At 44.6% G+C, this 22637-nt stretch overlaps 2 protein-coding genes across 5 annotated transcripts in view; one reads left to right on the top strand and one right to left on the bottom strand.

Moving 5' to 3' along the window:
• The window catches only part of CPNE2 (copine 2), a 50214-nt gene extending 37705 nt beyond the window's left edge, over nt 1-12509 (top strand). For 2 of the 4 annotated variants that reach the window (XM_039353772.1, XM_039353775.1), the window contains 8 exons: nt 444-503; nt 2934-3067; nt 3653-3707; nt 6223-6274; nt 8122-8255; nt 9066-9068; nt 9932-10168; nt 11894-12509. In XM_039353772.1, the coding sequence (XP_039209706.1) occupies nt 444-503; nt 2934-3067; nt 3653-3707; nt 6223-6274; nt 8122-8255; nt 9066-9068; nt 9932-10168; nt 11894-12001 (783 nt within the window). In that variant the 3' untranslated portion in view covers nt 12002-12509. The remainder of the gene's footprint in view (nt 1-443; nt 504-2933; nt 3068-3652; nt 3708-6222; nt 6275-8121; nt 8256-9065; nt 9069-9931; nt 10169-11893) is intronic. The other 2 variants (XM_039353774.1, XM_039353773.1) reach the window with 2 other exon arrangements.
• A 976-nt stretch (nt 12510-13485) lies between these two features.
• PSME3IP1 (proteasome activator subunit 3 interacting protein 1) lies at nt 13486-22593 on the bottom strand. Its single transcript, XM_039353777.1, has 7 exons — nt 22453-22593; nt 21086-21226; nt 19876-19974; nt 17146-17267; nt 15202-15332; nt 14300-14367; nt 13486-13923 (listed from the first exon to the last, which is right to left on the bottom strand). The coding sequence occupies exons 2-7, from the start codon at nt 21213-21215 to the stop codon at nt 13703-13705; spliced, it is 771 nt and encodes a 256-aa protein (XP_039209711.1). The 5' UTR covers nt 21216-21226; nt 22453-22593; the 3' UTR covers nt 13486-13702.
• Between the last annotated feature and the right edge of the window lie 44 nt (nt 22594-22637).

The following is a 22637-nucleotide window of genomic DNA, read 5'->3' as shown; positions in this document are numbered from 1 at the left end:
AGGCCTGATTAAGCTGCCATTGCACCAAATTGGATGAGTCAGATGGGGCTTCAGCAGGCAGTCTGCAAGGAGGGTGAGGTCTGCACCCCCACCTGGGGTCTGAGTCACTGGCAGCTCCGAGGCCAGCCAGGAGTTTTGCAAATGGGCCAAGGATCTATTCTAGTCCCTCTCTTGACTCCTGCTTTGGAGAATACAGCTGCCAAGAATACAGTTGTTGTGAACTTTGCCCTTTCTTGCCAGAGTAAGAATTCTCATTGCTGGCTGCGCAATTCTGGGAGTTGAAGTCCACGTGGCTTAAAGTTGCCAAGGATTGAGAAGCACTGAACTAGTATAAAGCAATAAGCGAGTGTTTTTGTGAAACATTCTTGCTTTGCACTGACTTGCTCTCTTTCTCCTTTCCTTCTCCTCTCCCCTCCCCTCAAATCTCCCTCCTCATCCTTAAGATCACCCGAGATTATTCCTTCCTGGATTACATCCTTGGAGGCTGCCAGTTAATGTTTACGGTAAGGATCTTGGTGATTTAAATCTCAGCATTAATTAAAGCATCAGCGATGCCTGGAAGTTGGGAAAAGGCTGGTTTCCTAAGCGGAAATATGCCCCACCGTGGCCCATAAAATTACAGGGGGTGTGTTGCTCTCTGGTTAGACGAAACCCCAACAAAATGTTTGCCATCCACTTAGCAAAACGTTGGGAGTCTGAACAGTAGAGAAAAAGGTGGCGTTTGCATCACGCAAGATCCCGGAGGGATGTAAGGAAAGCAATGCAGCACATTTATGGACACACTTTATTCGGCCTCGGAATCCACAACCAGGCTGGATTTGCTTCGCCCCAAACACACTGACCATTTCTGTTATGATTTCATATGCACGTTTCCTTGGTAACCTCATTACTTGAGCAAAGGAAGAGTTATGTTCCAATTAGGTACATACAAGTAAGGATGGGATAAAACATGCTGCTGCCTAAGGCAGAACATCCAAATTTCCTTTCAGACATTTTCACTCTGAATTAATTTGGGACATCGGGTCCCAGAAAAGTTTGGTCAGATTTCCTTGTCCAAACCAGGAATTGGTTTCAGCTTGGAGAATCTCTCAGGTGGACTCAGGAGTCCAAATATTGAAGCAAAGAAATGCTGGCTCAGGAATTCTGGGAGTTGAAGTCCACGAGTCATAAAAGAGCCAAGGTTGCCTACCCCTGGGATAGGGTCTCCTATACCAACCTATACTACCCAAGTAAAGGTTGGATTAGAAGACCTCCAAGGTCCCTTCCATTATAGTTCTCATGTGTTCTAAAACTTCAGGGCTGTCTCCTGATAGGTTTGCCATTATCTCCTGTGTGCTACAGAGAATTTTAATCTTTCTTCCCACTGCACCTGGTTTGGTATCCAGGGAAAGCTACAAATGTTGGCCTTGCAACCCCTTGTGCCAAACTAATCTTTCCAGGCGAAGTCTGCAGGAGTTTTGAAGCACTGTGCGGCAAATGTGGAGCTTCAGTTTTGATTTGTTGTGTTGACTTAAGGAGACACACAGGAAAAGGGAGGAAGTATTGCCATAGAAACGGGAACAGGCACAAATGCGTTCTCTGTGCAGCATGAACTGTTGCGTAATGACACCATTTCAGGACAGATGAAACAGCAACACTAGGACCTGGGGCATCTGTCTAAAGCTGAAATCAGGGAAGAATACAGAATAGAGAATAACAGAGTTGGAAGGGACCTTAGAGGTCATCTAGTCCAACCCCCTGCCCAAGCAGGAGACCCTGTACCGTTCCAGACAAACAGCTGTCCAGTCTCTTCTTGAAAACCTCCAGTGATGGAGCACACACAACATCCGGAGGCAAGCTGTTCCACTGATTAATTGTTACCAACGTCAGGAAATTTTTTTTTATTTGTAGGTTAGATTTGGGGATGTTTTAGAAGGGTGTCCAACTTTGGCAATTTTAAGATCCGTGGATTTCAATTCCCAGAATTCCTCAGCCAGCCATGTTGGACACCTTTACCCTACATAGTTTGGGCTTAAACCTGGGGGGCATAGAAGATATTAAGGGGTGAGCAGCAATTTAGAGGGTGATACCCTCTCTCCGATTTTTCTAGTGTCAAGTTTCAATTCCTGACGGCTTTCCTGTCCCATCTGCAAACAGTCAGTCTTCAAATTATAATCATTCGTTTAGCAACTGGTCAAAGTTACAACAGGCCTTAAAAAAAGGGAAATATCACTAGTCCTCATACTTAACAACTGTCACAGCATCCACGCATTCACATTATCAAAATTTGGGCCTTTGGCAACTGGCATGTGGTTACAACAGCTGCAGTATCCCAGGATCACGTAGATCTCCGTTTGTGACCTTTCCAGGGGGCTTTTGACATGCAAGACCAATGGAGGCAACTGGTTTTGCTTAATGACTGCATGATTCACTTAACATCCATAGAAACAAGGTTATAAAATTGGGTGTGACTGACAATGACTACATTGCTCAACAATGGAAGTTCCCATCCCAATTATGGTCAAAACTCAAGGAGCCCTTGACGTCTTTGTGGATGTAGCATGGCTTTTCCCCCCAGAATGCTTCTCAACTTACCTGTCTGGTCCACTCCCATTCAGATGTTAACCACTCCTGATTCTGCTTAGCTTCCAGGCCCAGATAAAGCCAGCTAATTGGGGGCCAGCCCTTGTGAGTCAAAGATCAATCCGAATCAGTGGGGGATCTGTCCTGTTTTTCTATTTCTAATTCAGCAAAATGATGCTTTACGGTCAAAGGAGAAGAAGGGGCTGTTTCTCATTTTACAGAATAAAGAATAACGGAGTTGGAAAGGACTTTGGAGGTCTTCTAGTCCAGCCCCCTGGCTCGATCAATGCCGAATCTCTCAACCGGCCTCGCCTTTCCCACCGAACAACTTCAGGAATAAAACGAGGTCTCTTTGGCATCTTTCCACGCAGGTTGGAATTGATTTCACAGCCTCCAACGGAAATCCTCGGGATCCGACGTCTTTGCACTACATTAACCCCATGGGGAGCAACGAATACCTTTCAGCCATCTGGGCGGTTGGGCAGATTATCCAAGACTACGACACGTAAGTGTAACAGAGTAGGTCACACACCCAGTGTTTCGTTGGGAGCACCACGTTTGGAGCGGCAAAAGGGCTGCTCTGAGCATTTTCAGAAGTGGCTTGAAAACAGAACTCACTCAGTGAGTGGCTGCTAGCCCAGTCGAGACGAGGGATTTTGCACGGCTGTTTCAAATAGGGAGCATTTTGACTGTGGGGTCCTTGGTGCTCTCTGAGCTGGGTGGTTTTCTTGCAGAAACCTCACTCCTTACTAGCAGTGATGATGCTAGCTACTCAGGGTAATGAAACGTCTGCAAGAAAACTAGCAAGGACCCCACTGTCCTCCTCCTCCTCCTCCTCCTCCTCCTCCTCCTCCTCCTCCCTGCAAACCTCACTCCTTACTAGCACTGATGATGTTACCTACTCACGGTAATGAAACGTCTGCAAGAAAACCCGCAAGCTCAGAGAGCCCCAAGGAGCTCTCATTTCAACCCTCATTCCAGGGATCCCTTTGTTTTGAGATGTTAAAGATGGGAGAAGCCAGGATTGGCAAAGGGCGTTTCCTCACTGGGCCTCTCACGTTTGTTCTGTTTCTTCTCGATTCTCTTGTAGAGACAAAATGTTTCCTGCCTTGGGATTTGGGGCCCAGCTCCCGCCAGACTGGAAGGTAAATCGGGGTAACTGGCTTTAGAATGTTTCACGATGACTTCCATCTCTAGGTGGGAATAATGATTTGAGTGGTTCCTTTTTGGTTCTGAATCAACCGGATGTTCCTTCAGCACTCAGGAAGAAAGATTGACTTCAGCTCCCAGAATGCTTAGCAGCAGCCAGGAAAAATGGGGAGTTCTTGGAGCTGAATTCCGCATCTTGGCAAAGGGTAGAAAGATTGAAGATGTTTAAACTAATGAAGTCATTTTTATTGATTAGGATAACTGAGGTTCAAATTCTTAGTCAGTCCTGGTGGCCATGGGGTGTCTTTGAGTCTCTCAGGACCTACATTCACACAACCCTTTTAATCTGGTTACTCAACCTATTGCAGTAGAGTTCTATACAATATCTGGAATTAAGACTCCACAAGCTGGGTTTACACACACCATGACAAACCACAACACCTTCTGCAGTTCAAGCTGTTGTGTAAATGCATCGGTTAGGTCTTTGTCTGATTGCCATCCCAGGAAGTCTTCAACTGACCACCGTAGTTAAGCCACCTCTGGTAGGCTGCATTATTCTATGTCCTAAGACTAAACCTATGATGTTCTTTTGAAGAAATGACTCATCCCATCCTGGAGCATTTATCAGTATTTGACCTGTCCCTTTTCCTCTTACAACTTGGCTGGGTTTTGTGGCCCCTGGCATTGTAATAGAATTTAAAATGAAACTGAAGGAATGGGTGATGAGCTATTTTGTTTCTGAAAGTTTAAGATAAGAAATCTTTCTGCCCTATGGAGGAGAAAGATTCTGTCTATTTCCTAAGGCCAGCTGGTTTCAATCTAAAATTCCAAATTATCAGGCAAAGCTCCTTAGAGTCATTTGCTAGCTAATTAATGGCTGCTGGGAAGAAGGAAAAAATGTCAGGAATGGCGGTATTTAGAAGTTCAATGGGTTGTGCGGAATGCTGAGACAGAATCAAAGAATTAGAGGGAAATTTAAAAGTTAGATCCTATAGTTTCACTCTTCTGGTGGAAGGGACCGCCTGCTGGCCCAATTCTAGCGTATTGTGAGTCTGAATGAACAGTAAATGAGGCAGATTTTCTGTTATCAGATCTTTGGTACCTGCTTTGAATTTATTTTGCTTTGCAGCCTGCAGGAGTAAAAAATAAAAATAAAAGCACCATTCGTTTAACACCCCTTCAAAAGACAGACAGGCGATTAGCTTAGCTCTTTGTAGTCTTTTTTTTTTTTCTTCTTTCCAACCCAACAGAATGTTGGAAAGAACTTACATAAAGGTTGCAGGACTCGGTCTGTGGACAGTTTTCTCTCCAGGAACACAACAGCAGGAGCCCAAATTTGGACTGGAGAGAAAAACAGCAAAAGAAAGATACAACCCCCCCAAAAGGGGGGATATAATAGCAGTCTTCCAATATTTGACGGGCTGTCACACAGAAAAGGGAGCCAAGCTCTTCTCCAAACAAAGCACCTGAAGACAGAACGATGGATGGAAACATCAAGGAAAGAAGCAGCCTAGAAATAAGGAGACATTTCTTGACAGAACAGTGGAAGAGTTTTCTTCCAGAAGTTGTGAGTGCTTCATCATTGGAGGTTTCCAAGAAGAGATTGGACAGCCATGAGTCCAGCATGGTTATAAGGTCTCCTGCTTGAGCAGGGGGCTGGACAGAAGACCTCCAAGGTCCCTTTCAATTCTGTTATCCTGTATTGTGTAATGGAACCCAAACTCGGATATAAATGGAAATGAACATTTAAGACAAGGGATGAGTAGATCCTGCTTTGTTCTATGGATGCTCCTGTTGCTATGGTGCTGTACAATACTCTTCCAGAACTAAGAGGAGAAGATGGCTGGGCGACATAGGAATCCTGCTGCAAATGTCAAAGAACATCTCGAGATTCCAGCTGTTTTGGAAAGAGGGGAGGAAGCAACTCTGCCTGGGGGAAAAAATGCCTGGGTTTGCTTCCCATAAAGTTGAAGATAGATAGATTTTTCTGGAAACCTTTTACCAGCTCTCTGCTGAACAGCTGACGATTTAGAAATTGGCGTCAGGGATGGGTGATGGGAAGAAGCGATATTTGTTTATAAAGTTATAAGAGATGAAGAGTTATCAAATCTGTTTATGTAGTTGGTCCTCCACTTACACCCATTTATTTAGCATCTGTTCGAACAGCACAGGAAAAAGTGACTTATGACTAGGCCTCGCACTTATGGCCATTGCAGCAGCATCCCTCATGTGATCAAAATTTGGGCCCTTGGCAATTGGCATGTATTTATGATGACTGCAGTGTCCTGGGGTCATGTGACTGAGATTATCGTGGTAAACCATCATTTAGTTTCTTTTGGCTTAGAATGTGGTACAGATGCAGCCGTGATTTGTTACCTGTCTGCGGTTTACAATATTGTGTGAACACTGTCCCAAGGCTTGTCTGAAAGCTTTGATGTCAGAGATGCTTCAGGCTTATTAAAAAGCCAAAATTTAATCTTGTTTTTCTTTTCTTTTCTCTTTTTTTTGCAGGTTTCTCATGAATTTGCTATTAACTTTAATCCCACCAACCCTTTTTGCCTTGGTAAGTGCATCTATAGTGGCAGATTTCAAGCAATCCTTGAAATCTCTATTTTCCCCACAATAACCGTGTGAGGCGGTTGAGCTGGGAGGGAGGGACTGGCCCCAAAGTCATCCAGTCTGCTTTTGTTCCTAAAGCAGGACTAGAACTCACCGTCTCCTGCTGACTGGCCCAAAGTCACCCAGTTGGCTTTCATAGCTAAGGCAGAACTAGAACGCTGTCTCCTGGTGACAGGCCCAAAGTCAACCATCTGACTTTCATGGTTGAGACTAGAACTCACCGTCTCCTGGTGACTGGCCCAAAGTCAACCAGCCAGTTCTCATGTCTTAAGGTGGGACTTAGAACTCACCGCCTCCCGGTTTTTAGGCCAACATCTTAACCAGTAGATATGAATAAATAAACACTACAAATAAATGTATTTTATATATTATGGTAAGGAACAAGGCTGAACTTATATTTTTCTGAGTGATCTTCCAGAGCAACTGCCTGCCAAGAATGCCCTTTAGACCATTAAACGAAGTTTCCTTGATAAATCAAACTAAGTCATCATCATATTTTATCTTTTCCTGACTCAAGGCAATCCTTGACATAAATGTCACAGAACACTTGTAAACATAAAACGGGGGTGGGGAGTGGAATAACTGTGCATTGTGGCCTCTCCAACAAAAATTAAAAGAAATAAAATCAAGAGGCCCCCAGATTCTTCAAAAGCCTTGGGGGGGGGATGCAAACTAAGTGGAAAAAAAAAAGAGTTTCAAAAAAAGGTCTGTGAGGCTTTTTCATCTAGGCTTCAACAATGTTGGAGACAATGATTGGGTTTAACTGCAGCCAATTGACTACGTCAAGCTTGGCTGAGTTCAGCCACTGAGGACTTTGAACCCTAATACCTAGGCTGATGCAGTATCCTGGACCTGTCAATCAAATGAAATTATGATATGAATTGATGTACGAATCCTGTTGGAAAACAGAAAGGCAAGGAAGCAAGATATTTTAGGCAAAGTACTTGAGGAACAAAAGGGGGCTCATGGTTAAAGACACCGAGCTTCTCAAAGGGAAAGCGGACAGCTCAGGTTTGAGACCCAAGTGCTGCGGAACAGAGTGAGTTCCCGTTACTCTCTCCAGCTCCTGCGAACCTGGCAGCTTGAAAGCATGTAAATGCAAGTAGATAAATAGGTACGACCGGTGGGAAGGTAACAGTGTTCTATGCACCTCAGCACATATAGTCATGCCGGCCACAGGACCATGGAAAATGCCTTGGGACAACGCTGGCTCCCTCGGCTAGGAAGCGGAGGTGAGCACCACCTCCTAGAGTTGGACACAGCTGGACAGGGGAAACCTTTACTTGAGAAGCACAGGATGACCAATAGTTCTTGACTTACGACTGCAATGGAGCCTGCCCGTCATGGCTGTAAGTTCAGTGGTCATAAAATGGGCCATCCACATGACCAAGCTGAGTTTGCAACCTTGTTTTGTGGCAGTTATTAAGTGAACGCCATAGTCGTGAATCAACTGCCATGCTCACTAAGTAAATGCCAACGTCATTAAGCGAACCTCTTGTTTGCGGAGAACTGGAAGTCAATGCCAGTTTTGAGCAAAAACATCCTGAGACCCCACAAAGGGCTGCAAATGCAGGCCGGTTGCTGAGCCTGGAATGGGGTCACATGATCTCCGGGGTGGTGGTGGGCAACCTTCAGAACTGAGTAAGTATCCCTGTGAGGGTTTGTTAGAACTTCAGTCACTAAGTCGTAAGTTGAGGACTGCCCGTATCAAATTGGAATGGATGTCGCCTGGCACGAGAGCCATTGGGAGTGGCTTCCTTCACGCTGCCTTCTCTTCTCCGTCTTCCAAAGGTGTGGAAGGCATCGTCCAGGCCTACTCGAGTTGCCTGCCCCACATTCGCTTTTACGGACCAACCAATTTCTCCCCCATCATTAATCACGTGGCTCGGTTCGCGGCCCAAGCGACCCAGCAGGAATCTGCCAGCGTAAGTTTCTCTCACAGCTTGTGGCTATTTCGTCTTTTTGACTTGGATTCTAATAAAGGAGAATATTTGTAGCTCAGGGTTGAAATGAGGGGTCCTTGTGCTCTCTGAGCTTGGTGGCTTTCTTGAAGATGTTTCACTACCCAAACTAGGTAACATCACCATGGGAGGGAGGGAGGGAGGGAGGGAGGAAGGAAGGAAGGAAGGAAGGAAGGAAGGAAGGAAGGAAGGAAGGAAGGAAGGAAGGAAGGAAGGAAAGAGGAGGACTATGGGGTCCTTGGTGCTCTCTGAGCTTGGTTGTTTTCTTGAAGATGTTTCATTATCCAAAGTAGGTGACATCATCAATGCTAGAAGGGTGCGAAGTTCTAGCACTGATGATGTTACCTAGTTTGGTTAATGAAATGTCTGCAAGAAAATCACCAAGCTCAGAGAGTACCAAGGACCTCTACAGTCCTCCTCCTCTTCCCAATGATGTTACCTAGTTTGGATAATGAAACATCTGCAAGTAAACAACCAATCTCAGAGAGCTCCAGGGATCTTTGACTTGGATTCTGCTTTGAATGCTTGGGGGGAAAAAAACCTCTTTTTAGCTCACAAGAGTTTCAAGCAAGTGTCAAAACAAGTGTGAGGCGTCCATTGTCGAGCTTAAACTTTTGCACGTTTGGTCTCTAGTGTGATGCTTTGCATTTTGTGTGCTGCCCCTCTGAAGTGGGTGGCTGCATCCTCATGTTGACAAATATCTTCCTGATGTTGTAAATGGTAATGCAAATCAACCATTTTCTTCCACATGCAACCCATGTGCCTTCATAAAAGAAGGTAAGAAAGCTAGAAAGCTGTCATCCAAACGTGAGTTAATGCTGCCGTTGCATCTAACGAGTCTAGATTTCCAAACCAGAAACAGCAAACTTTGGTTTAAAGGTGGCTTATAGCTCTGATTTGTCTGCCTGCCCAAATTCTGCCTTGGTTGCTACACAACCATCTTTATTCTCCTTCTACAGATCCTCATTCAGATTCACAATTGCCTGTAAAAAGAACCCTTCTGTACAATCACAGCCCTGCAATTACCTGCACTACGGGTAGAGATATTCTCATCTTCCCGATGGATCTAATCAGGACCCAATTTAATTCACATTTCATTTGGGCTACTGCCCTTGTGAGATCCCCCTTTGCTTCTGCTCCCTGTGGCATCCTTTGAAGAACAGAAGAATGCTTAATCAGATTAAAATTGCATGGTGCTTCAATCGGATGGTGATGATGATAATTAAGGAAGTGTCTAAAATGCTCCATATGGGAATAGACATCCCCTCACCTGTCCCGAGCCAGGGATTTGCCTCTTGAGAAAAGAGTTTTGATCATGCTTGATTATATTTGCTCCCCTGGTTGACTTCTGTTATCACGAATCCTTCCATTCTCCACCATTCTTCAGTCAGATCTGAAGAAGCTTCTTGGCTGAGAAGCAAAATGTCCTCCAGGAAAAACAAAGAAAGTCCAGTTGAACTTTGGGGCAACCATGACTTTGGATGACTGAGAATCTCCGTAGACACATGGTTGTCTTACGTTCACAGGTCTTAAGTTCACAGGTGCCACGTTTGGACACCCCCCCCCCAATCTAATACAAATGTACTGGTCAGCTCTTCCTGGGTGATCTTCTGATTTTCTTCTCTGCTTTCCCTCCCCAGCAATACTTCATCCTCCTGATCATCACCGATGGTGTCATCAGCGACATGGATGAGACACGGCATGCTGTCGTACAGGCCTCCAGGCTGCCCATGTCTGTCATCATCGTTGGGGTTGGGAACGCCGACTTTGCAGCCATGGAATTTCTGGATGCAGACAATCGCATGCTTCGGTCGTACACGGGTGAGGAGGCCGTGCGGGATATCGTCCAGTTTGTGCCCTTCCGTGAATTCCGCAATGTAAGTGCAGGAGAATGCCTTGTTTGCGAGGGAGGGAAGGAGGAAAGGGAGGAAGGAAAGGAAAGAAAAGGAAGAGAGGGAAGGAAGGAAAGAGAGAGGGAAGGAAGGACAGGGAGAGAAGGAAGGGAAAGGGAAGGAAAAGAAGGAAGAGAGAGGGAAGGAAGGAGGGGGAGAAAGCACGAAAAGAAAGAAAAAGAAAGATCAATAGCTAAGGAATTGAATCTGTAAAAATACCATGTTTAAGATGGAATCCTAGCTGTGCCCTCATTGGTTTTTATTTTAGACATTCTTCTAGGCATTATTTGTTTTTGTGAATCCTCCAGCATATAATTTCTCAGTTTTCCTTCAGGAAAGTAACAGTCTTTCTGGGACCCTCCAGAGAAGCCCCACAAGCGAGCTGGCAAATGATAAAACAGCAAAGACACAGCAATCTGGTTGAATTAGCAAGTTTCCCTTTCCTCCTAATGCCAGTTCTAGAGTTACTTAAAGTACCATCCAGGCTTTTCATAAAGTGGTACTTTCCAGATATAACAGGGTTTACAACTACCAGAATTGCCATTCAACATGTGAAGGACACTAAGTTGGAGAAGACTGTCCTATGTCGATAGGTTCTGGAACTGGACAAGGACCTTTCGTTCCTCTGAGAACAGAGACTTTTTGATCAAGAAGGAAGCTTGCATGCAAAGGTGCTGCTATGCCAAGTGGTTGCCATGTAAGGACCTAAGAAATGGTTTGGTGCCATCTCCTCCTTTGGCTAACCGTGTCAGAATGCAGGAGAAGCTATGTATTCCTGATATCTCCTCAGCATTTCAGACAGGCACCTTCCTTCTTGCCCAGAGAAGGCAAGAACAAAGAGAAGGACTAGGGGTGTCATGATAACTGTCTTCCAATACTTGAAAGACCGTCCTAGGGAAGAGGGCATCAGTTTATTCTCCAAAGCACCAGAAGGCTGGACTAGAAGTAACAGATGGGAAGTTTGCAGAGAGACATCCAACCGAGAACTAAGGAGAAATATTCTGATAGTGAGAATAATTAGTGGAAGGGCTTGCCTCCAGAAGTTGTGGGTGCTTTTACGAAGAGACTGGACTTGTCTGGAATGGTCTCTAGGGCCTCTTGCTTGAACAGGGGGTTGGACTAGAAGACAACCAAAACATCCCTTCCAGCACAGTTATTCTGTCTGTTGAATTCTGTACGTTAACTTTGTCAGGTGCAAACTCACTTCCTAAATCAAGAGAGCCAGTGCTCATGGTGGTTGATGCCTCCAAGCATCCTCCAGTCAAGGTTACGAAGCCCGTAGGCCTTCAGGTCAAGGTCATTCTGATTCTCCAGCAGACCTCATGCAACTGAAAACCAGAAAGATCTGGTTGAGAACAAGAAGCAATGGATGGGAACTAATCAAGGAAAGAAGCCACCTGGAATTAAGGAGGAACTTCCTAATAGTGAAGAGAATTAATTAGTGGAACGGCTTGCCACCAAAAGTGGGTGCGTCATCACTGGAGGCTTTTAAGAAGAGACTGGACAGCCACTTGTCTCAAATGGTATAGGTTGGACAAGAAAACCTCCAAGGACCCTTCCAGTTCTATTCTGATTGATTGATTAACCATGGTTGAGGCAGTTTCATGTTTTTTTACCCGTTCCCCCCCCCCCAAAAGGGATTCCAAAGTACCCTTTCTCAGGTATGTGGACCAGCCCTTTTGACACTCTCTGGCTTTTTTGCTGTTTCAGGCACCCAAAGAAACATTGGCCAAGGCCGTGTTGGCAGAACTCCCACAGCAAGTGGTTCAATACTTCAAGCACCAGAATTTGCCACCCCTCAATTCAGAACCAGCTTAGAACTCAACGTTTGCGCCTGGCCTGCATGTATCCCACATCCGTTGATGGCAGAAGATTGCATGTCTCCCGTGGTTTCCAGTCACTTTTCATTTAACTCCGTTCATTTAATCAAAGGGAACAAAGCATAGCCCGATTCCTTCCAAGGGCAACTTGCACTGTGAGAAGCGTAGAGATCTGCACTCAAGGATCCGGGATGGAAGCAACCTACTGTGGTCAGTACTGGACACTCTCCCTGCCTTGATTCCACAAATCAACTTTTAAATATCTGAACGTACTTTGTATGCGTTTGGTGGAACGAGAGGACTTTACAGCCACAATTTACTGTCTCCAAGTGTGAAGTTGTCAAAATCTCATTGCCCAAAGAAATGTGCACCATCCTTTAATGTGTTGTAACTTGTACTTCTGCTCTATGTTCATTTTTATACCATGTATACATGATACTTGTTATACTCGGGTTAATAAACAACCTGAACTCTTCACATCTTTGTTGAAGAGTGTTGTGATTTGACCCCATCTAGTCCAGTGGTCTCCTGCAGCTTCTTTTAACCAATTCCCTCCTGTTGAGTTGCACCTCAACTCCTGATCAGGTTTGCATCAAGTATCTGTGAAGGGCACCAGGTGGGTGCTGACATCCTTCCCTAAATGTCAGGCTACAACTCAGAACCTCAGTTTAGTTTGTGAGACGTGCTGGACCTGTGTGTGAGGGAAAGAGTGAGCTAGAACATAATAATCGGGTTCATACAGTTAGTCCTTGACTTAACAAACATTTGTTTAGCAACCGTTTAAAGATACAACGCCACTGGAAATAGTGACTGATGACTGGTCCTCGCACTTATGACCATCCCCATGGTCACAAAAGATCAAAATTTGGACCCTTGGCAACTAGCATGTGTTTTAAGTCAACTCTGACTTTTGAGATCAGTCCAATCCTTACAGACACAAATCAAGCTTCCATTTACCTTGGTAGTTCTCAGAAACTTAAAACAGCTAGTCTTTGCTTTGCAATTCATTCAGAGTGACCACTCAGAGTCACAACGGCGTTGAAAAAAAGTGACAGGACCATTTTTCACACTTACAACCATTGCAGCATCCCTAGGGTCACGGGATTTAAATTCGGATATTTGTTAAAGTGACTCGTATTTATGACGGTCGCAGCCTCCCCGGGATCACGGTGATCCCCTTTTGTGACATTCTGACAAGGCAGATTCGCTTCACAACTGTGTTACTTAACAGCAGTGATTCATTTAACAACGGTGGCAATGGTCGTAAAATGGGACAACGCTCACTTAACTGTCTTGCTTAACGACAGAAATGTTGGGCTCAATTGTGGCTGTAAGGCGAGGACTACCTGTACTTCACTCTTCCTAGGACTACTCCAACCACTTCGTTTCCATGCTGAAAACAGGCCATCCAAGTGGGTGGAACCTGGACCAACCGAACACGTGTTCTAGAAGGTTCCTACAAAGCAGCCAAAACAAGCATCCTGTCTCTCAAGGGAGGCTGTCCAATAGCCAGGGGTTTAATTGTTTTTCTTCAACAAACAGAGCTCACAATATCAACTGTGTGAACATTAAGGTTTTGTTTGTACATCAATCGAAGCATTAAAGTTTGTTCAAAAGAAAAAGAAAAAAAAGAGGAGATCAGAAAAAATGACTGGGCTGAAGAAGGAAACAAGTTCTGAGCCAGGCTCGAAGAAGCAGCCTAGAGCGGAGCATCAAAAAAATTGCTGCCGCGGAACACGGAGGAGACGATTTTGCCCGTCGAGTTGATGGTGGCCTCGCTGTCTGAGCTGGATTCGGAGTCGCTGCTTCCTGAGTCAGCCCCAAGGCCGGGCAGGATGCCGATGCAGACGGCGGCCGAGGGGCAGTGGAGAGTAGCGCCGCTCATGGTGCTGCTGCCCCGTGGGACACAAGATAGTTTCTCTGAAAGAGAAGAGAAAGGACCGTGGAAATACAAGGCTTAGGCTGGCAGGCCCCGTTCCCAGTTTCCTTTGAGGAGAGTGTCACTGAGGACAGGAGCAAAATGGGCACTTAGCCTCTTAATCCAGGGTTCCTCAGTTGTGGCAACTTCAAGACGTGTGGACTTCAACTCCCAGAATTTCACCAAGAGTAAGAATTCCCACTGCTGGTTGGGGAATTCTGGGAGTTGAAGTCCACACGTCTTAAAGTTGCCAAGGTTGAGAAACAATGCTCTAATCTCTTTCGAGGCTCTCTAATTTGTGAAAGCAGGACAGAGCTAACCGTGCAAAACACTCAAGCACATCTACACAGAGCCTTCCCAACACATTCAAATACACACCTGGAACCTTATCGTCGTCGGGATCCGGGTCCAGTTTCAATCTTTTTACACTGTTAGCGCCTTCTGAACTGTAAAAAAATACAAACACAAATACAAAGAGCAGAACTTAAATTAGTTCGTTAGTAGAAAACAGGCAAACGGAAAGATAACAATCCGAGGCAGACATCGTGCTAACATTACCATAGCTGGTCCAGATGCCACAACTGACTGAACCTGTACATCATACCTCCATAAATTGTGAATTGCAAACTACAAGGCAGTGGTCATCTGGCATAGTAAACCACAGATTTTTAAAAAAATATACGTTTAAGAATGGAGAACAGAGGTAGCTCAGAACTGAACAGTAGTGGGTTTTTGTCTGAATTTAGCTTTCTTCTTGCAAATGTTTCATTACCAGACTAGAGAACACCATCAGTGAATCTCATGCTGTTACTAGCCTGATAATGAACCATCACAGGAAGAGAAACAACGCTACTGTTATGGCTTGTCCCAGAACAAGACTACCTTTGCAAATTAGCATTTAAGAGAACATGCTAGAAACACACCTCAACAAAAATGGCTGTAGAATAACAGAGTTGGAAGGGACCTTGGAGGCCTTCTAGTCCAGCCCCCACTCAAGCAAAAGGGGAACACGTGACCCAGGACACTGCGGCCGTCCTAAATATGAGTCAGTTGCTAAGCGTCTGAATTGTGATCATGGGGGAATGCTGCAAGGGTCATAAGTATGAAAAATAGCTATAGAAAAAGGGATTGATTTCACCCAACTGCAAAAAAAAAAAAAAAAAAAAAAAAATCTGGAATTTAATTAGTTTTTCTGCATGGAAAAGTCCAAAGACTCGAGTTCTTTTCTTACTGCTGCCCTCTGAGCCTCGGGGGCAAAACCGCCGAGCTGCAAAACGTACCTCCTGTGTTTCACAGCTCCTGCTAACAGCTTGGCCTGAGAGAATTTGTTCTTGTTTTCCAATTTTGCCGATAGTTTCTTGTCCGCCTCCTTCTTCAAGTCAGCACTAGCTCCGACTTTCGACAAAGTGCTGTGAACTCAAAGTTAAGGAGAAAAAGAATGCAGTGGAGGAAGCACAGAAGACACACAACAAAGAGCGGTTGTGCTACGGCTGTACAGTACTGTGTAGCAGCGTTTGCAGTTCCACACGCGTTAACCAGCAGATTTATTTTCTTACGTCTTTGCTATTACAGTTAGGATTTGGTTCTGGCACACACAAAGAGAGCGCTGTATGGAAAAATATGTGTGAACTAACTTTACTGCATTTGCTTTCCTGCAAGCATAAAGTTAAGAGGACTGGAACAATGACCTATTCAGCTAAAGGAAGAAAACTTGCACGTGGCACACCAAATCCTTTCAAGTTAGCCATCTACTGAGCTACATCACTTGGTCTATTATATTATTAGAGTTCGTACAAAGAGCTTTTTCTTAAAACCAATTAGATTCAAATTCCACACTTCCTAGTTTTTAGCCCAGCTAAGGCTATGTATGTTTCTGTGTATGTGTGTGTCTCTCTGTATCTAGAATAGATGTCTAGAAAGAGAGCTAGAGATATCTAGATAGATAATTTCTGCCACTTCAAATTTAGATTCATATAATGACTAGATTGGAGCTCCGCTAAGTTAGCTCTCTAGTGCCACCAGCTGAATGTCAGACTGGCACTGCCATGTTTTTCAAAAACCAACACTGGGCAGAATCTTTATTGAAAACAGCCCCAGAGTAACTTTATAAACAGTGGTGGAAATAGTGGGAAATTGGTGATTGCAGACTGAATATATTAATTGGTGGGAAGCCTCACCAACTTCAATTGTCTCCTAGTATTCAGATAAAGAAAGTGGTTGGTAATCCTCAACTTACGACTGTACTAGATTCTGCCCCTTGCAGTCATGAAGTTGTGATGGCTGTAATGCGAGATAGCCATGTTTTAAGAAGCTTCATTACCTGGGCAGTATCAGTAGTCTCGATTTATGATCACAACCGAACCCAACTTTTCTGTTGCTAAGCAAGAGAGTTGCTGAGCTGTGCCTCATTTGACAACATTTTTACCATAGTTGTTAAGCAAATCACTGCGGTTTTATGTGAATCCAGTTTCCCCCTGCTAACTCTGCTTGTTGGAACCCACTGAGCAGAGTTGCCACTTTGCCTGTTGCATTACACCCTGAAGCACCAACAAAATATACATCATGAAGCTGTTGTGATCACCATTGCTAAGGCCAGCAACAGGAACACCCGTCTACTGATTCAGTCAGCACAACTGTTCTGACAAGACATCATGTGAAGCCACAGCTCACTGGCTAAGCCAGCAATGAGTGGTTCACAAGTCACCCTGACTTGCTGCATGTCACCTTGTAGTAAAACCAAGCAAACTACAGTGGATAGTACAATGAATATACCTAGCCTTCTTATAAGAAGAAACACTGGACAGAATGACTGGCTGGCAACCTATGGAATGGTCTTAGCTATAGAGTAACACTTTTCCCTTTTCTGGCTCTTTTGCGACCTTCTGACAAAGTCAGCGGGGAAGCCAGATTCATTTAACAACCGGGTTACTAACTTAACAACTACAAGGATACACTTAACAATTGTGTCGAGAAAGGTCACAAAATGGGACAAGACTCACTTAACAATTGTCTCGCTTAGCAACAGAAATCTGGGGAGAAACTGTGGTGGTAAAATGAGGAGTAGCTGTAATGCCTTGCCCACAAATAAGGCAGGCTCAGCGCCTGCCTTAATTTAACACTCCAAACAGCTGGAAAACGAGAAGAAGGCTCCCCAGAACAGGCCGATGGCTGCTTCTGAACCCTCCCAAGAGGAAGAAGGGCCACCCCTGCAGGGTCAAGGATATCCGGTACTCGTTCAGCTCCTTGAGTTCTTCTTCATGACGCTGCTTTTCTATCAGTACTTGCTGTCGAGAAACTTCGTCGAGAAACTTGGATTCATCTTCGTCCAGTCCCCTCACCATGTTTTCTGTAGAGAACAAGCCAGGGTTATCCCAAGATTGTGATCAACGCACAAATTTGGCTACAGCACCTCTGCCATCCATTTCTACCATCACCCTGCTCATTTCAGCATGTTTATATTCCATTGGTTAGGAAGATGTGGGACAGCCTGTTTGAGGGTCCTCCCCTGAAGATGCAGTGGAGAACATTTTAGTTTGGACTTCATTCCAAATGTACAAACTCCATTTCTGAAGGACTCCAGAGAACCGATGTAACTTATTCTATGTCATTTCTGTGAATTTATCTGAGTAAAGGTACATCACTTGTCTGACTGTGCAGTTGCATTAAATATGGAAATATCATAAATCTGCTTTAAGGGACCTTTGGTTCCATCAGACCCCCCCCTCCTTCCACAATTCAAAGTTTTATTGAAGATGATTGAAAAAAAGGCTGAACCACCATCCTGGCTGATGCTATCACAGTAAGTACACATTGCTGCTTGCCTGTTTTGTTGCCATTTAATCTGCTTTCAAGATCCAAATTTTCCCAGGACGTGAAAGTTCTTCTTTTTGTAACACTACAACTTCCTACATACAGGAATATTTATTTAGCCTAAGGAGCACTTACACACCCCGCCTCCGATCTGAAGCAGCCCAGAAACAGGTCTCATTAGGGCCTGGGCTAGCAATCCATGTTTAGCGCAATCTGATGAACTAGCTTACATACCATATAAATCAGAAATCTTCATTTATAAAACCCATTGGTCAGGGTAAAGCAACATGCTAACGCAAAATCAAACCACTGCCACAATGTGTGAGCCAGTCAGAATGCAGTTAACTATAGGAAAAGGGCTGCCACCGTGAACTAAAATTTCTCACTATGAAATCTGGGGGTTCATTAAATAATCTGGGTTCTGAGATTAAAGGCCACTGAAGATACAAAGCTTGATCTTAATTCAAAAGGCTGGGAAATACGTTCCCACGTATCTTTATGTCTTGTGAAGTTTTATTAGTTCATAATATACAATACAATCGAAATACAAAGTAAACAGCAGGAAAGAGGGGGAAGGGAAAAGGGGGTAGAGAAGTGGGGTAAGGGAGAAAAAAAAGGGGGGGAGGCAATGACTTCCTACTTCCTTTAGTGCAATAGAGTATCAACTTCAAACCTCAGCTTTTTACTTTTACAAAATAATATAAAGTAGCCATTTCAATAACATCAAATCTATCTAATTGGCAAAGCCCACAATCAACATTTTATTTTTTTCCACCTCGAGCACAAAATCTAGAAGTGGTTTCCACGCGGCAATAAAAGTATTCGTGGTTTTTTTTTTTTCTTTAACCAGTATAGTCAGTTTAGCCATCTCTGCTAGCTCCATCAGTTTTTGTAACCATTCCTCCATTGTGGGAATCTTTATCTTTATAATCTTAAGGACGAGAAATATTAAGAAAACAGAATGGGTGTGAATTATATGAAATTCTAGTTTTAGTCAGCAAACCACATAACCCTGAAAACAGGCTGTGTCTGCAGACCAGGTGGTGCTTTTACATACCAAGATATCAAAATACAATAAAGAGAGGTGGTGAAGAAGCACAACAGGCAGACAAACTAATTACTTAAAATGCACCAACGAACTCTTTCAACCGAAACCAAGACGGTTGTGGCTCAGCACAATGTAAAACCACTCATTTCCAAATTTCCATGATTCCATGACAGAATGAAAGGCATAAAAAAGGGCTGGTCTAGGGATGTTGCATCTCACAACTTTCCGGACCACCCTTACTTTGAAAGGCTGTTGCCAGCCAGCACAAAGAAGCTAGAGCGGCGTTTCCTAACTTTAGCAGCTTTAAGACGTGCGGGCTGGAGAATGCTGGGAGTTGGTCCATACACTTTAAAAGCTGCCAAAACAGGGAAAAGGAGATGGATAATTTGATACGGCGGGAACACTGACATGATTCTGAGTGGAAGGATTGGCAAACGCCTCCTATTCAAGCATCAAAAGAGGTTTCTGAAAATGTAGTTACAAACGTTAATACCTATTGGTTAGTACTCAAAGCAGCTGCATCTCTTTTCTAAGGATTAGGGGACTTTTATCAAACTTAGTAACTTTTAAGATATGTGGACTTCAACTCCCCATGGCTGGTTGGGGAATTCTGGGAGTTGAAGTCCACAAGTCTTAAAGTGGCCAAGGTTGAGCACCTCTGACATAACACTTCAGATAGGCAAGAAAGAACAGGAAGTTAACAAGTGCTGCCAGGCGGAAAGATAAAACACCAACGTTTTCCTCTGGAGATTGTTTTCACATTGTCCGCACACATGTGAGGGCAGAATAAACCTGCCACTAAATCTGCAACTTTTGAAGCCAAGAAGAAAAGTTGGCAGTTGTGCCAAGCTTCGCACTGCAATCCTTTTCCCCTGCAGAAGTGGACAAACTGGTTCCTGGATTCCAGCAGTAGCCAAGAAGCCAGCTGTGCTACCTTGGCACAACTGTAAGAGGGTCGCGGGGCTTCTCCATAAGGAAGCATATCAGGAGAGACCGTTCTTTCTTAAGTATACTATTCCAGGGGGATAAGAAAGAAAAAAAATGAGGGGTCAGATCTCCGTGCAACAGAATTTCAGAGACGCTGAGGGGAACTTACTGAATTTGAACTGCTCTTCAAATTCCTGCTGCTTCTTGTCCTTCTGTTCTTGAAGCCTTTCATAGAGAGATCGGGGGTCATATACTTCTTCGGGACATTCTAGAAGAAGAAAGAGATTTCTCTGTCAGTATTCAGGAATTGCACCAGTGGAAAATTTACTCCCTCCGTCAAGTTAATAAACCGCAGGAAATGACAAATCTTCCTGCCTTAAAAGCACATCTCACTTTTTATCTCAGGAAAAGAATTGATACCTCAACCTGTTGATTCCATATGCAGTTGAGGAGTTTCTAATTGCGATCAGTGAAGTTAATGCACACTTTCTACAAAACTGGCAGATGATGCTACCGGTCTAAAGTCACAGCAGTTAATTATACCTTATCTTGATGAGACAATGCAATACAGTGGCTGAGATGAGCTGTAGATATAAAAGTTCCCAACTCACTTGTTATAATTTGCTAGGAGCTTTGGGGAAATCGTTAGTCTCCCTCTATCCTGGCATATCATGACTTGTTTCCCATGTTAAAAAAAAAATCCCACAGAAATACTAAAAATGCTAAAAGTTAATAGCTGAGTATGTGATTTCTCCTCTGTCCTCTTCCTAACACTCATATGCCCAGGAGGATTAGAACAAAGAACACAAAATAACAGAATTGGACAGGACCTTGGAAGTCTTCTATTCCAACCCCCCGCTCAAACAGGAGACGCTGTGCCATTTCAGACAAATGGCTATCCAATCTCTTCTCAAAAGCCACCAGTGATGGGAGCACCCACAACTTCTAAAGGCAAGTTGTTCCACTGGGTAATTGTTCTGTCAGGAAATTTCTCTTTGGTTCTAAGTTGCTTCTCTCCTTGATTAGTTTCCATCCATTGCTTCTTGTCCTGCCTTCTGCTGCTTTGGAGAATAGGTTGACCCCTTCTTCTTTGTGGCAGCCCCTCAAATATTGGAACACCGTTATCTGTACTGCATTACCGTACAAACTTTCTTACTTGGCTTCTTTTTCCAGTTACATAAATAGCTAGGAATATTTTCAGGGTGACATTGAACTGGTCTATATGTTTCACCTTGGTTAGTACTTATAACTTTGCTCAACTATCCTTCCAGTTAGGCTTTGTCCATAGCCAGTACTTGGTTGAATGTGCCTTAGATCTGCCCTGAACCTGGCTTGGGATTGTGACTCTTTAGATAATCCCCCAACTGATAGTCAAATACCTTTTGGGTCTTCAGGTTTCCGAACTTTCTCCCATTCCTCTTGCCTTCGCTTGCGACGTTCTTCCAACTCAGCTTCCGAGACAAATCTTCTGTTAATCACAAGGTCCGCACTGCTTTCTCCACCTTCCATTCTGGAGCAGCCTATGCATAGGAAAGAGTTAGAAATAGGCCTGTACCTATAAACTGTGCTTTCTGGCCTAGAATGGTGATTTTTTGCCTTGTAGCTTGACTTAATGACACAGATCTAGCACTTTGCCCACCAAAGGGACAATGAAAGCTGAGGGCACAAAGGACATGTCAGATGTCAATCAAGTCAAAAATTGTAAATATCCACAAAGAAGTCCAGAGGTGTGATGCACCCATGTGGCACACAACAATACTGCTTATTACAATGTAGGAAGATCGAGGAAAGTAGATCAGGCCAAGCAATTAATACCTGGGAATCAGAAGGCTTAGCTTGTCCTTTCAATAGATTAATGGAAGCTGTGTTCTTGTCTCAGCAACAATACTGGTAGTCCTCTACTTACGACTACAACTGAGCCCAAAATTTCTGTGGCTAACCGAAACATTTGTTAAGCGAATCTTGCCCCATTTTACGACCTCTCTTGCCATCGTTAAGTGAATCACCGCTGCTATTAAGTTAGTAACCCGGTTGTTAAGTGAATCTGGCTTCCCCCATTGACTTTGCTTGTCCGAAGGTCGCCAAAGGGGATTACGTGACCTCTGCAACCGTCATAAACCTGAATCAGTTGCCAAGCATCTGAATTTGGATCTCAGGAAGATGCAGCAACAGTCATAAGTGTGAAAAATGGTTTTTTTTCAGTGCCGTGTAACTCTGAATGATCACTAAATGAAGCGATGTAAGTTGAGGACTAGCTGTACAGAAGGGCTCTCCCTGAAATCTCCTGGTGGTCTCCCATCCTACTCCTGGCCGAGCTGTGCTCAAGGTCATTAGAAAGAACCCCAAAGGGCTCTGGAGCCTCGAGATATAACCCCTCCCATTGCCTCCAACAAGCCCATGTGGAACTGGCTATGGCTGGGGATGATGGGAGCAGGAATCCGGAGGGCACCATTTTGGGAAGCCTGCGTTTTGCACGAACGACAGGTAAACGTGATCACAATAATGAATTAAACTCGGATCCTTAACGTCTCCGGCAAACACCCAACGGGGAGCGCTTCGATTCGAATCCCGTTTTGTTCCGCACGGACAGATCCGGATCTCGCTCCGCCTCTCCTGACGCGACCCCTCCCCCCGCGCCTCTCCTCCGAAGCCCGGCCACGGGGCCTCTCAGGTCAAAGGACGCCCCTCAACGCCCATCTCGCCGCAATGGACCGTTTAGATGACCACTTCTTTCCCGCAAACCCACCTCACGGCCAGAGGCCCGGCGTCTCCAGGGTCACGCCTCCCGACCCGCCACACTTCCGCACCGCCTCTTCCGGCCCGCTCTCAGGCCGCTCGACCAACCGCAGTCCAGCCTGGCGGCCGGCCGGCCAATAAGAAAAAAAAAGGATTGGTGACAGGTAGGCGGGGTTACGCCCCGTCAGCCCTCAA

Source organism: Crotalus tigris, unplaced genomic scaffold (assembly GCF_016545835.1).
Source record: "Crotalus tigris isolate CLP2741 ecotype Arizona unplaced genomic scaffold, ASM1654583v1 scf7180000018525.42219311030:4301911, whole genome shotgun sequence".
Lineage (NCBI taxonomy): Eukaryota > Metazoa > Chordata > Lepidosauria > Squamata > Viperidae > Crotalus > Crotalus tigris.
The sequence above is the reverse complement of the archived record's forward strand: the minus strand, read 5'-3'. Positions and strand labels throughout refer to the sequence as shown.

Coding starts and splice junctions, on each gene's coding strand:
- PSME3IP1 (XM_039353777.1), bottom strand. CDS start 21,215: ATGGAAGGTGGAGAAAGCAGTGCGGACCTTGTGATTAACAGAAGATTT. Junction 19,975..21,085: donor GAAACCTGAAGACCCAAAAG/GTATTTGACTAT, acceptor TTCTTCTTCTAG/AATGTCCCGAAGAAGTATAT. Junction 14,368..15,201: donor GGAGCTGTGAAACACAGGAG/GTACGTTTTGCA, acceptor ATTTTTTTACAG/TTCAGAAGGCGCTAACAGTG.